The sequence below is a fragment of the Electrophorus electricus genome, chromosome 4 (assembly GCF_041902795.1).
Source record: "Electrophorus electricus isolate QZ-2024a chromosome 4, ASM4190279v1, whole genome shotgun sequence".
Taxonomy (NCBI): Eukaryota; Metazoa; Chordata; class Actinopteri; order Gymnotiformes; family Gymnotidae; genus Electrophorus; species Electrophorus electricus.
In genome coordinates, this window is record NC_137500.1 from 29,119,424 (window position 1) to 29,133,470 (window position 14,047).

General features: G+C 39.0%; 1 protein-coding gene across 1 annotated transcript; it reads left to right on the forward strand.

Moving 5' to 3' along the window:
* The first annotated feature begins 84 nt into the window (after nt 1-84).
* Nucleotides 85-12,472, forward strand: LOC113577223 (lactase/phlorizin hydrolase). The gene is made up of 17 exons (XM_027009744.3): nt 85-3,776; nt 3,956-4,026; nt 4,118-4,198; nt 4,359-4,452; nt 4,882-4,960; nt 5,087-5,777; nt 5,871-6,516; nt 6,803-8,359; nt 8,472-8,740; nt 8,824-9,114; nt 9,669-9,867; nt 10,121-10,323; nt 10,424-10,530; nt 10,623-10,754; nt 10,836-11,059; nt 11,272-11,508; nt 11,698-12,472. The coding sequence occupies exons 1-17, from the start codon at nt 3,140-3,142 to the stop codon at nt 11,925-11,927; spliced, it is 5,748 nt and encodes a 1,915-aa protein (XP_026865545.3). The 5' UTR covers nt 85-3,139; the 3' UTR covers nt 11,928-12,472.
* Nucleotides 12,473-14,047: the final 1,575 nt, after the last annotated feature.

Consider the following 14,047-nt stretch of genomic DNA (forward strand, 5'->3'; position numbering starts at 1 on the left):
TTTTTTAAAAGTGTGAGTATTTTCAGTTTGGTTTCTAAGTCCCTTTTCTTGTCATTAGTGCTGTGTGAAATTTGGAAGTAACTTCCAACAGTTTCATTTCAAATGGTAGTCAGGAAGTCAGATGTGATTTTCACCTGAAACCCCTTGTGAGTTACTTGACGTTGATGCCTTTTGTTAGCAAAGCTGTTGAGTCTTTTATGCCATGTATCTGCCAACTTTCCAAAAATTGTAAAGATTAAGGTTTGGTACTGGATGTACCTGTTTTTAGAGCACTCTGCAGTCTACTATAGTGTACTACAGGCTACTGTCTGGTCTACACGGATGTACTGGTTATGGAGTGGGTCTGAAAGACAATGCGATTGTCCATCATTGATAACTGACAGACATCATGATGTTGAGCCAGCGTTGTGATCCGCCCCTCCGGCAGCAGGGTACTCCCTGCCTGCTACAGTTCAGTGTCTGCGCTAACAGAAAATATGTATTACTTACCCAGAGATAAACCTGAGCCATGGAACTGATGAGCATGCAGTCCTTCTAATGGAAAACCATATATAGGCCATTTCCCATTTTTTGTTGTCAGTTTTTAATCATGTGACTGCCTATAGGTATTTACAAACAATACTTGCATTTAATGCTTTATGTAGAATATATATCTCCAGTACTGAAATAATTTCATGTCAGTGTAGATAACCATTTTTCTTAGTGAGCATACATTTAATAAAAGAAATACTGCCACATAAACAAAAGGAAAGCTTTAGTGGTCACACAAATTTGGACATGGGATACATTAAAGTATTAATGTAATAGTCATGGAAAAAGGGTCGAAGAAAGAGTATTAACACATATGCAATGTTGGTAAGACTACTGCAAACACACCATGTCACCGTCCAATGCGATGTTTCCGTGTGGACATTGCCCAGCCCCAACTGATTGTGACAGCAGATGACATGAACAACTTCATCTATCCTCTCATTTTAATATTAATAGGAAATTCTGCTAAATTATTTTACAAGTTGCTTCATTTCAATAAGACTGACTTTCCAAACTGTGCAGGCCTGAGTGCAGTCATTTGTGCAACTGAGTGCAGTTATTTCTCATATTGAACTGATTGGACATTATTTAGAAAGGCATGTAGCTGTCTATATAAGGACCCACAGTTTGCAATGTATGTTAAATAAAAAACCAAGCCATATAAACCAGGACATGCTGCTTATCTCCAGTACAGTGGTGTGTTGAAGTAGGGGTTTGGGAAAGACAAAAAAAAACAACTCAGGAAAGCACCGTGGATGCCATTATTATGAAATGGAAAAAATGTGCCGCCAATGTTCTGTGGCCAAACTTGGCAACGAGGCAAGAAGGCCCTTTGTCATGGAAATAACCAAGAACCCAGCGGACACTCTTACAGCTTCAGATAACCTGTGTGGTGTGTTCCAGGATCTCTACTGCTTCATCATTCGTATCTTCATGGTAGAGTGGATAGACAAAAGTCTCTCCCCAAATAAACGGAATATGATAGCCTGTCTGGAGTTTTCTACATGGAATATCAAGGACTCAGCCTGCGGAACAACATGCTGATCTGATTAGGGGAAAAACGCTTACTCTTGATGGAAAGTGTCATATCTGATGAAAACCAGGTACAGTTCAGCATGGCTAATACCATACTCAGAGTAAGACCGACACTGGAAGGGTGGCCAGGATGTAGGGGATGAAGAATGAAATCAAAGACACACGTCCTGGAGAAGGATGCTCTGGAATACTCAAAACGTCATCCTTCAGCACCCTGCCTGCTTGAAGTACACAGCCAGAACAACCATGGAGTGACACTGGGACAACATTCTGCTTGTCTGTGAGTGAACCAGTCACACCACTGACTTGGAAAACTTTGGAGAGGCCTGAAGAACACAGTTCATCGAAGCTGACAGAGATTGAGTGGACCTGCAAGGAAGAATGGAAGATAATCCCCATATTCAGATGTCCTATAGAAGCTGTGCAAGACTCAGGCTATAAAAGCTGTCAGAGTCACTTATAAAACGTGGTATACACACGGTCTTAATGCTTATAGGATAAAAATAGTCCTAATTTCTTTTAAAAAGTTTTTTTTTATGTGTGTGTGTGTGTGTGTGTATACACAAAGTTTCTAAATTGTACACTACAGTTACACACCTGGATATATATCCAAAGAAGATTCCAGGTGAGAACTGCAGTGTACTAATTTATACATATATCCAAGACATACACACACACACACACACTCCTCCTGCCTTGTGATAACTGTAGACAAATTAACTACTAAACTTTAGTTACCTTGAGTTCAATTCAAGTTGATCTTTAGTAGACTTGCCCTTTAGCTGGTAAAACAGAGAAGGTCCTGCTTCACTGTTACTGTATGTGGTTAATTGATTTTGTTTGCTGTGAATGTTTTGGGTTTTTTTTGTTTGTTTGTTTGTTTGTTTGTTTGTTTTACTGCTTACCTTTACCACTTGAAGGCATTAAGCTGTTACTGTTATATTAATCAAATCTGACACGAACAGCCAAGGCAAAAAAGTAAGCACACTTTTGAAGTGGAAAATAAAATTGGCAAACAACTTTTATAGGCAATTTTATAGACCAACTACTAAGAAATGTATTAGAAAGTGTAAATGCATTCTGATACTTTCTACTTTAACTACCACAACTCTGTGTACCTTTATGGAAATGATTAAATCTCATTACGTAGTAATTTGATAATATATACAGTACGTATTACATCACTGCTTTTTCAGTCTCTTGTAAAATGCAGGGAAATTTGTTCTCTGAAGACTAAACAATATTTTTGATTAAATAAATGAGGTGAGATGAACAGTTTTAATCTTGATTAGTGGATAAGCTTTCTATATGACAAAAACCAAAAATGTATTATGATTATATTTCGTACATATAAAATTCGGGTAAAATGTTATCAATGTTTTATCAGTCACTATGGCCGATTTTCACGTAGCTAAGTTCAGAGTCTATCTGCTGTTATCAGACTGGCTGCAATAAATATCTTTTCATGTCAAATTTAGCTGACTTGTATGATTCTGACATTGGTAATCTCTATCCATTACTGGCTAATGTATGTATAAATGGCTTTGAGCAGACGTTCTTGTGAAACATTTCTATGGTGAAGATGAAGGACTTGGCGAGAATTCTCTTTCTTTGCCTATTGAGTTTCCACTGGAGCTGTATTCATGGAGAACAGACATTCATGCTCTTAGCAGGTCCTTTAACCAACCATTTTGTGAAGGATTTGAAAACAAACCCTTCTGCCAGACTAATTTTGCCTCCTGAGGTACCTCCAGATTCAGATGATGCCTTCCTCTGCAGAGGTCCTCTCCCATCACAGTCCAGAGACTACTTCCAGGACCTTTGGAGAAGAGGGGTGACCCATTTCAAAGTTCCTTTGTCCTGGTTAGACGTCCTTCCCATAGGTGATCCCATTCATCCCAATAAGGAGACAGTGACCTGCTACAAGAACCTCCTGCAGCAGCTGGCTAGGGCAGGCATCCAGCCGCTGCTTGAACTTCACCGTTCCACGCTGCCAGAGGCCCTTGAAAGCAGATATGGGGGCTGGGAGAACCCTGACGTGAGGCAGATGTTTGAGAACTATGCATCTTTTGTTTTCACTACGTTTGGAGATTTGGTCGACTCATATATCACCTTTAGCCACTTTCATGAGCTCGGAGATTTGTCACAGTATCAAAGTGCTCTCCAGGTCCATACAAATGTTTATCAACTCCACCGACACATGTTTAGGGGTAAGATGGAAAAGTGGTTGGACGCAACATTTTGTACCTAAAGATTACCCACGTAATTTTGAATTATGAGATTAACTGTTGCTTTTCTGAGATTCAGATAATAACTCTGTTTTAGGTTTAATAGAAGGAAAATGTAATGCAGTGCAAGCCTAACAGATGTGGTGTGTCTGATTTTTTAGATGGCCACATTTCCCTTGGAATGAGAGCAACTGATATTACCAATCTTTACCAAACAGGGCTAATAAACATGGTAAATGTTTAGGAATATCATATGACTGCTTATAGCAAATATTTATGGTTTAAACATGTTATTCAGAATTGCCTTCTTATTTGTTATTCAGAAATATATGGATTTCTTGTCAGTTCACATGGACTATATCTGCACCATGACAAATCTCAGAGAAGAGCTAACAGAAATGCAGGTAATGCAAATGTGTCCACTTTAAAAATCTCATTTTTATTTTAATGCTACCTGTTCTTTTTTACTTTAAGCATATTACATTTAGTATGCTCAAGCATATCAAAGTAAACAGAGACTGTAAATAGTTTATTTAGTAAAAAAATACATTCCTTTTTTTCCAGAGGATGATTGATCAACAGTACTTTCTCATATATCAGATAAACACTGAGAATTGTGCTGAAAGCAATTTTCAGCCTCTCATCAGTGTCCTTGAAGGTAATTGTCCCCAAGTAGTCCATAATGATATGGTTTAGTGTTTTATGTATTCAACAATCAAAACTATTTGCAGTTACATGATAGTGCATCAATTAAATAAATCACCAAAAGATATGGATCATAAATGGGGCAAGGGGTCATCCAGTTTTTTTTTCTCTTTCATATTCCAAAGGTCTCAAGACTTTTTATTTTATATGATTAAAATAATAAAATGTCCATGGGGTGAGAATGTACAATGTATATGAAGATATAAAATGTATTTATAAGTATGTCCTATGGGTACCAACCCATAACACTGTAACACTTCTAAGCATTTGTAGCATCTGTGTTTGTGTTTGTTTGTGTGCGTGTGTGTGCGTGAGAGAGAGAGAGAGAGAGAGAGAGAGAGAGAGAGAAATGTTTAAACTTTGTTTTATTATAATTTTTCAGCCTTACAAAGCACAGAGATTTATGTTATTGGCTGTGATGTAACTGACCTATTATTGAAGTTTGATCAAGGAGACATAAGGTAAAAAAGAAAGAAATTGGTATTTTATTTTTAGCATTGCATTTCATGCTAATATCAAATCTTTTTGAAGCAACAATATTCTACACTTTGTATTTTTCATGCAAGTTTTCTTATTAAACCACACAGCTTGCAGATTGACAACCCACTGTCTGGTGTTAAGGAGAAAAGTACATCTGCACTCTCTTACCAGAAGGTCTGGGAGAAATTCAGAACTCAGAGCCCATCTGAAAGAGATCTTTTCCTGAATGGTTCATTCCCAGATGGGTTTCAATGGGCTGTCTCTACTGAGTCATTCAAAGTGGAGGGTGGCTGGTCTGAACATAGGAAAGGAGAGACTGTCTGGGACCGCTTTGGTCATGAGGGTCATGTATTTGATAACCAGACTGCTGATCTGGCATGTGACAGCTACAACAAAGTGGATTATGATGTGTACCTGCTTAGGGGCATGCGTGTGCCCAATTATCAATTCTCAATTTCTTGGGCTCGCATTTTCCCCACTGGTCAGAAAGAAAGCCTTTTAAAAAAGGGGGCACTGTATTATGACAAGTTGATTGACACACTCCTACAATCAGGTATAGAGCCTACAGTCACACTGCATCACTGGGACCTGCCACAAGCCCTACAGGATTATGGAGGATGGACCAATGACTCCATTGTTGGGGCTTTCAAAGACTTTGCAGACTTCTGCTTCTCTAGATTTGGAGACAGAGTGAAGACATGGAACACTTTCAGCAGTCCCTGGGTGGTTAGCAACTCTGGGTATGGTACGGGAGAATATCCGCCAGGTATCAAGGATCCCATTGTGTCTTCTTACCAAGTAAGTTTGTTAAATTGTCCTAACAACCTCAAAGTGCCATTCTAAGCATTGTAGACTTGGGGCATATGTAATTAGCTTTTTTTCCCATCTCAGGTGACACATAACATGATAAAAGCTCATGCAGAGGCCTGGCATGTCTACAATGAGAAATATAGGAAGCAACAGGGAGGGAAAGTAGGCATTGCTCTCAACTCAGACTGGGCAGAACCAAAGAACTCAGCCAGTAACCAGGACATAGAGGCAGCAGAACGCTACCTGAGCTTCACACTGGGAGGGTTTGCTTACCCTATATTTGTGGATGGAGACTATCCAGCACTGCTGAAACGACACATTGATCAGAAGAATATTGAATGTGGCAAAGAGGTGGCTAGGCTCCCAGTTTTTACACAAGCCGAGAGACAGAGGATCAGAGGCACAGCTGATTTCTTCGGGCTAAATCACCACACCACGCGCCTTGTCAACTACAGTCGGGGCAGTTGCACACCTGGTCCCGAAGGTGTTGGGGACTTTCAGGCTCATATTGACCCAAGTTGGCCCACCACAGCATCAAGCCAAATACAATCTGTGCCATGGGGACTTCGCCGATTAGTGAACTACATTGCTGCAGAGTACTTATCGGTGACCACCGTACCCATTTACATCACTGGTAATGGGGTGCCAACAGAGTACAGCAGTGATGTTCTTAATGACACTCAGCGTATAGACTTCCTTAAGGCTTATATCAATGAGGCAATGAAAGGTAATTAGTAATTATTAAGTTATTATGTGGGAAATTTTAAACATTGCATATTAATAAAAAATCAAGGATTTGCTATAACTGTATTAAGCACTGTCTTTATAACGAAATGTTTAGTAAAAATGTTTAGTGCTTAATTTGCTAAAGGTCATAGGTTTTAGTATATATGAAACTATTATTTTGTTTTGCCAAAAATAATTAATTCTGGAAAAGTTAACTGAAACTGCATGTTCAAATATATTTTGTCATTTTAAACAATCTGAACTAATTTTGAAATGTGTTAAAACAGCCATCAAATTGGACAGTGTTGCTGTTCAGAGGTTCACAGTACAATCCCTCATAGATGGGTTTGAGGGTCTTCAAGGCTACAGTCAAAGGTTTGGACTGCATTTCGTAAACTTTGAAAATTCCAATAGACCCAGAACCCCAAAAGCTTCTGCCTACTATGTCTCCCAAGTCATTGAAAGAAATGGCTTTGAGGAGACAAGAGCAAGTCCCTTTAGGTACATATTTGGCAAAGAAAAAGAGAGTTCAAGACTTGCCCATCTGCCACCATCTGAAGTTCCCTCAAAATCAAAAGTTGTTTGGGAGAAGTTCTCACCTCAGTCCAAATTTCAGAAGAAACTTTATCACTATGGAACATTCCCAGTCGGATTCCAATGGGGCGTTTCAACCTCAGCATATCAAATTGAAGGTGGCTGGAATGCTGATGGGAAGGGATCTAGTACATGGGACACTTTCACACACAAGCCAGGTATGATCCAAAACAATGACAATGGTGATGTGGCTTGCGATAGCTATAATAAAATTGAAGAAGATCTCTACATGTTGAGGGCCCTGAAAGTAAAGACATATAGGTTCTCTTTATCCTGGCCTAGAATATTTCCCAATGGTTATAGAGCTTCTCTAAACAAGAAGGGGGTTGATTATTACAACAGACTCATAGATCGTCTCATCAGATACAATATCACACCAATGGTGACACTCCACCACTGGGATCTCCCTCAAGCTCTTCAAGACATCAATGGCTGGGACAACATAACTATGATTGACATATTTAATGACTACTGTGACTTCTGCTATGAAACCTTTGGAGACAGAGTAAAGTTTTGGATGACCTTCAACCAACCACACACAATCGCATGGGTAGGCTATGGACTTGGAGCTTTTCCCCCCAATATAAAGAAGCCTGCAGATGCTCCTTATAGGGTAGCACATAACCTCTTAAAGGCTCATGCTAGCGCGTACCATACATATGATGATAAATACAGAAAAACACAGCATGGGCTGGTGTCCATTAGTCTGAATGCAGACTGGGTTGAACCTCTAGATGTAAATATCCCACGAGAGGTGGATGCTGCTGACCGAGCACTGCAGTTCCAGCTTGGATGGTTTGCCCACCCCATCTTTAAAAATGGAGACTATCCCGATGCCATGAAGTGGCAGGTGGGTAACAAGAGTGAGCTCCAAGGCTTATCTGAATCCAGGTTGCCATCTTTTACTGAGGGGGAGAAAGCCTATATCCAAGGCACTGCTGATGTCTTCTGCATTAATGCTTACACCACTAGAAGGGTGCATCATGTGACTTCCAGGCTATCTCCTAAGTCCTATGAGTTTGATCAAGATATTGCTATAAAAGATGTGGAAGACTCTCAAGAAACGGCAGTGAAGGAACTGAGGACAGCAGCTTGGGGACTGAGGAGACTTCTTAACTGGATAAAGGAGGAGTATGGGAACCCTGAAATTTACATAACAGAGAATGGAGTTTCTACAAATACTGCCACAACTGACGATGACACATACAGAATATTCTTCCTGAAGACTTATATTGACGAGGCTCTGAAAGGTGTGGTAATGTTGTTAAAGATTTTTTTTTTAATGTAAAGCTTGAAATGGCAATGATAGGGATTTAAAAACATTGTATTTCATGTTTAAAACATTGTGCTCTCTTTCATTAGCACACAATCTGGATGGAGTGCAACTTAAGGGCTACACTGCTTGGTCTCTCATGGATGCTTTTGAGTGGCTTAATGGCTACAGTGTTGGCTTTGGACTTCACCATGTGGACTTCAAACACCCAGATCGCCCAAGGACTCCAAAACGCAGTGCTCACTATTACTATGATATCATCAGAGACAATGGTTTTCCACTACCAGAGGAAGAGAAGCCACTGTATGGCAATTTCTGTGAAGGATTTGCATGGAGCGTAGCTACAGCATCTTATCAGGTCAACAAAATTTTCATTATTGTATGTATATTTTTTGTCTTGCTTGGGAAACTTCTTAATTTTTCTGTTTGGTCAAATCTTAGATTGAGGGAGGCTGGAGAGCAGATGGAAAAGGTTTGAGCATTTGGGACAAATTTGCACACACACCTCTTAAGGTGGGGAATGACGACAATGGAGATGTTGCTTGTGATAGCTACCACAAAATCAACGAGGATGTTGACATGCTCAGAAGACTCAAGGTCAACCACTACCGTTTCTCCATATCATGGCCAAGAATTCTGCCTGACGGAACTACAAGAAAAATCAATGAGGCAGGACTGAACTATTATCACCACCTGATAGATGCACTTTTGGCAGTCAACATCAAGCCTCAGGTGAACAAAATCACCTCAAGTTAAACCAAATAAATTTTTGAATATATACAGTATTGAATATATAAATACATGAATAAAACATACCTCTCTTTGCTCTTTGGTTTAACTTTACATCAGCATGAGGACTCATTTGCTTATAGTTTTCTAACAACAACAGTGTGTTGGTCACTGCCCTGAAAATTATACACAAGGAATACAATAAATTGTTTAATTACACACGTTATGTAATTAAAGCAATAAGATTATTTCTTATAGAGTTAATTAGAGTTAAACGTTAATTAGGACCAAAATGCTTGTTAACTATTGTTAACATGTTATTGCTTTGAGGCATAGTAGGTATTAGAATCTCAGCAGAGATTTTAACATTTTTATGTTCTCTATGAGTAGTGTAGAACCTTCCAAATAGTAAGATTAAATATCAATGATGTAAAGTGTGTTACCTTGATCTACTACCTAGATCTGTCATTTTTAAGTTGTAAAAGTGAAGATGTACTTTTCCAGGACAAAAGATGGTGTTTTTTGTCCATGTTTTTGCCTCTGTTCCACATTATTAGGTAACACTCTATCACTGGGACCTTCCTCAAGCATTGCAAGATGTTGGAGGTTGGGAGAATGATACAATTGTTAAAAGGTTCAGAGACTATGCTGATGTTGTCTTTAGTAACCTAGGAGAAAAAGTGAAGTTTTGGATCACTATTAATGAGCCTTATAATGTTGCAAATATTGGACATGGCTATGGCACAGCTGCACCAGGTACAGTAATCATCAAAGAGCTTTATTATGGACTAAATATAAAAGTGGGCAAAGGCTTTCAAATAAATCTTTTTCCTTGAATGTTCTTAACTTGAATGTTCTTGACTTGAAGGTTTTACATTTGTCAAGATTATGTGACTATGTTACCATAAATTAAACTCTCTGAAAATATTAAATATCGTATCACCTGAAAATAATTAACTCACATTCATTTGCGTGATGGAATCATCAGAGGTGTTTAATTTCTGTTCAGGTATAAGTTTCCGGCCAGGTACGGCACCCTATATTGTAGCCCACAACCTCATTAAGGCCCATGCCGAGGCGTGGCACCTGTACAATGACAGGTATCGTGCCAAACAAGGTGGAATTGTCGGCATCACCATAAACTCTGACTGGGCTTTGCCTAGAAACCCTTACAAACAAGAGGACATTGATGCAGCCAGGCGTGTTGTGGAGGTGAGAATTAGCACTTCATCAGTTCCTATGGCTTAAATCTATGAATATGTATTAAAAATAAAATGTGACGTCTGAATCACTATTCACCGTTGAAATATAGTTCCAGATTGGCTGGTTTGCTCACCCTGTTTTTAATGGAGATTACAATAAGGTCATGAAGAACAGAATTCGAGAAAGGAGTTTTGCTGCTGGTCTACCCAAATCACGGTAACACACCTTTCACTGCTGGGAAACAAAGAATTTCTTACGTCTAGGTAGTTGAGGCTCAAATGTCATGCTAAACTAACATGTCTTTATAGACTTCCAGAATTCACCCCTGAGGAGGTGAAAAGGATAAAGGGAACCTATGATTATTTTGGGTTCAACCATTATACCACTGTCTTAGCTTTCAACATGGACTACAAAAACCTCCAACACTATGACGCCGACAGGTAGCTGTTTAATCACATGCTTCCAATAATTGCCACATACCCAGGAAAACCTTTCACTTATGTGTACTTGCACTTCTGAAGGGGTGTGGGAACTATTCATGACCGTTCATGGCTGGATTCTGGATCTGCCTGGTTGAAAGTGACACCACCTTGGTTCAGAACAATCTTGAACTTTATCAAGGAAGAGTATGGGAACCCTATTATTTATATTACTGAGAATGGCATCTCTGAAAGAGGAAATATGAATCTGAATGACATCCACAGAATTCACTACTATGAAAACTACATCAATCAGGCTCTGAAAGGTATAACCAACATTACTTCATGACTGTGAATAAAGCTTGTGAAAAATGTTAGTCATGGGTAAAACCATTTTTGAGCATTTGAAGCACTCTAATCAGTCAGGGTTTTCACACCAGTTTTTTTTTTTATTTTATTTTTTTATTTTTTTATTGCTTGCACCATGATGTGCAACTGCATTTTTAATAACACTGAAAATTCCAATTTTATCTTTTAGCATATTTGCTCGATGGAGTGGACATACGAGGCTACACAGCCTGGACTTTGATGGATAATTTGGAGTGGGCCACAGGTTTTGCTGAGAAATTTGGTCTCTTCTACATAAACCGCTCAGATCCTTCTCTCCCACGTATACCCAAGCAGTCTGCCACACACTATGCTACCATTGTCAACTGCAATGGCTTCCCAGAGCCCAGTCACACACCCCATGACTGTCAAATCCTTGAACCTGAAGGTAATTACAAGTGTCATTTTAATAGAGAAGATATCACATTAACATTATTACCCTGGCCAACCTATGCAACCTTTTGTGATGTTACACTGTTGAGCATTAACAGGTGTATCATGTAATATCAGACAAAGAATGTGAAATGGTCTTTCTCTGGGGTATTTGAGGTATTTCAGCAGTGCTCTTTTATGACAGGAACAAATATGCCTCTGACCACTCCGAGTTCTCCAGATGTGCGCATGGTGGTGGATTTTCTGGGTTTGGAGGTGTCTGCTCCAGATGCAGAGGTGGCCCTCTATGTCCTCTTGGGATTCACAGTCGCAGGCACAATCACAGCTGCCTTCCTGACCTATAAATTCATTAGAGCAAAAAATAAATCAAACTGGCCCAAGGTAGAACATCTAACGCTCGAGAACAAATTATGATGAAAGTATGTTGTCTTTCAGTGTGTGGTGTACATGGTAAATTTGTATAAAAATGATATATCTACTTGACTGATGACAATATCTTGTACTTTAAAATTTCATCATCATAAGCATGTTTTGGCAATTTGTTTTAGTGTTCCTTTTAGATAAACCAGTAACAAATTGTGTTTATTATTATTATGACTACAACCATTTTTAAATAAAGAGGTGTAACTTTACTAAATTAGTTTTGTGAAATAGTCTGTATTTACACCACAATATTTGGGCTTACTACATGACACACAACATAGAACTAGTGCAAAGAAATGAATCTTGACTTGAACTGAGTAATAATTACTGTCTCTATGTGAACTGATCAAAATATCAGAAACAATTGTATTTTCATGCTGAGATCCTTAGTGGCAAATGGTAGCTGGATATAGACAGTTGAGAAATAAAATCACACCCCTATAAGCAAATGCTCCTAAATGCATTAATTTATTGTCGCAGACTGAACATAGACTGTCTGAACAGAGTTTGATCACTACAAAGGTTCTGCTGATCATTTGTTGGCTCATTTTGTAAAATAAAATCCTAACAAACATTAATTTTATCAAAGAGGTATTGTGTCTTTCTTAAATAAATGCCATATTTGTTATGAATGTTCTGAACAAAAATGTTTTTTCATGCTGTCAGTGACATCTATTATTTATTGCTCTGGACCAGATAACAGTTTTCACAGATACATAATACATAGAAATAACCATACGACCAGAGTATGGAAAAATCCTAGACTGAAGGAAAGAGAATAAAAGAAACTGTTGTGTGGAGTGAGCTAACTGTTGAGTGGAGTGAACTAACTGTTGAGTGGAGTGAGCTAACTGTTGAGTAGAGAGAGCTAACTGTTGTGTGGAGTGAGCTAACTGTTGTGTGGAGTGAGCTAACTGTTGAGTGGAGTGAGCTAACTGTTGAGTAGAGAGAGCTAACTGTTGTGTGGAGTGAGCTAACTTTTGATGACGTAACGGTTAACAGCAGCAGAAGGATCAGCTTTGACTCGCAGTCCCGGCCCAGTGTCTCAGAATTCAGCCAACGACACTTCACACTGCAGCAGGACAACTTCCTAATGTCATATATGTAATGGTGTAGATGCTTCATGTCCATCCACACCATTACTTTTATGACATTTAGAAGTTGTTCTTGTCCAGATTGACTTTTATAAGTGCTTGTTTTTACAGTATTAAGGGGTGGGTCTTGACGCTTGTATTTAGGAATAGCAAGAGGACATTCATTCCAGCACATTGACACCAACACAGAGAAGGGTGTTGAAGTTTGTTTTTGTCCTTGTGTTTGTTGAATGGTGTTGAAGTTTGTTTTTGTCCTTGTGTTTGTTGAATGGTGTTGAATTTTGTTTTTGTGTTCTGAGGGAAATCTGAAGGGTGTGAATGTGAATGTGGGTTTTAATTTAAGAATGTTCGACATTTCCATTATCACAACGCCACAGTCACCTTTCCTCAAGCAGGAATGTTAGAAATCAAATGGTAATTTTCACTGGCCACTAGGTGGCAGCATAAGCATGTCATGTCTAAATTTAAGCCTGCAAGCAGGTCTGCATATAAAGTTGCTTTCAGAATATTATAATATTGAACTGGTGTCTATATGTAGGTACACATATTCAATTTCTATCTAAATAAAAAGTCTTATACTTCCATTGAGTGAAGTTATGCTCCCAAGAACGAAGAATCTGGACTGAGACTGATGATGTCATTTCTAGGACCTGTTGGAGCCACTCCTCCATCTTAGGGGTCACACCCCCAATTACCCATGTCACCTTATCAATGGGACCATAGACCACAGTATTATTTAGGACCACAGTTTCCACCAAAGCAGTTTTTTAAAGAGGATGCTTACATGAATTATCTACAGGTAGTTCCTAATTACCAAAATGAGACAGGGACTTTGTCTTGTCTTGTCTTGTCCTGCATTCCCAAGTTTTCATAGCTGCTCATGATGGATCAGACTGGTATGGCCATAGGCTTTGGGAATCCCTTTAGCGGCTTTGTAATGTTACCTGTTAACTGTGACTGGTTGACCTTAAGCTGGGCTGTGATGCGCTCTTCACTGTGCAGCTGGGTCATGACCAG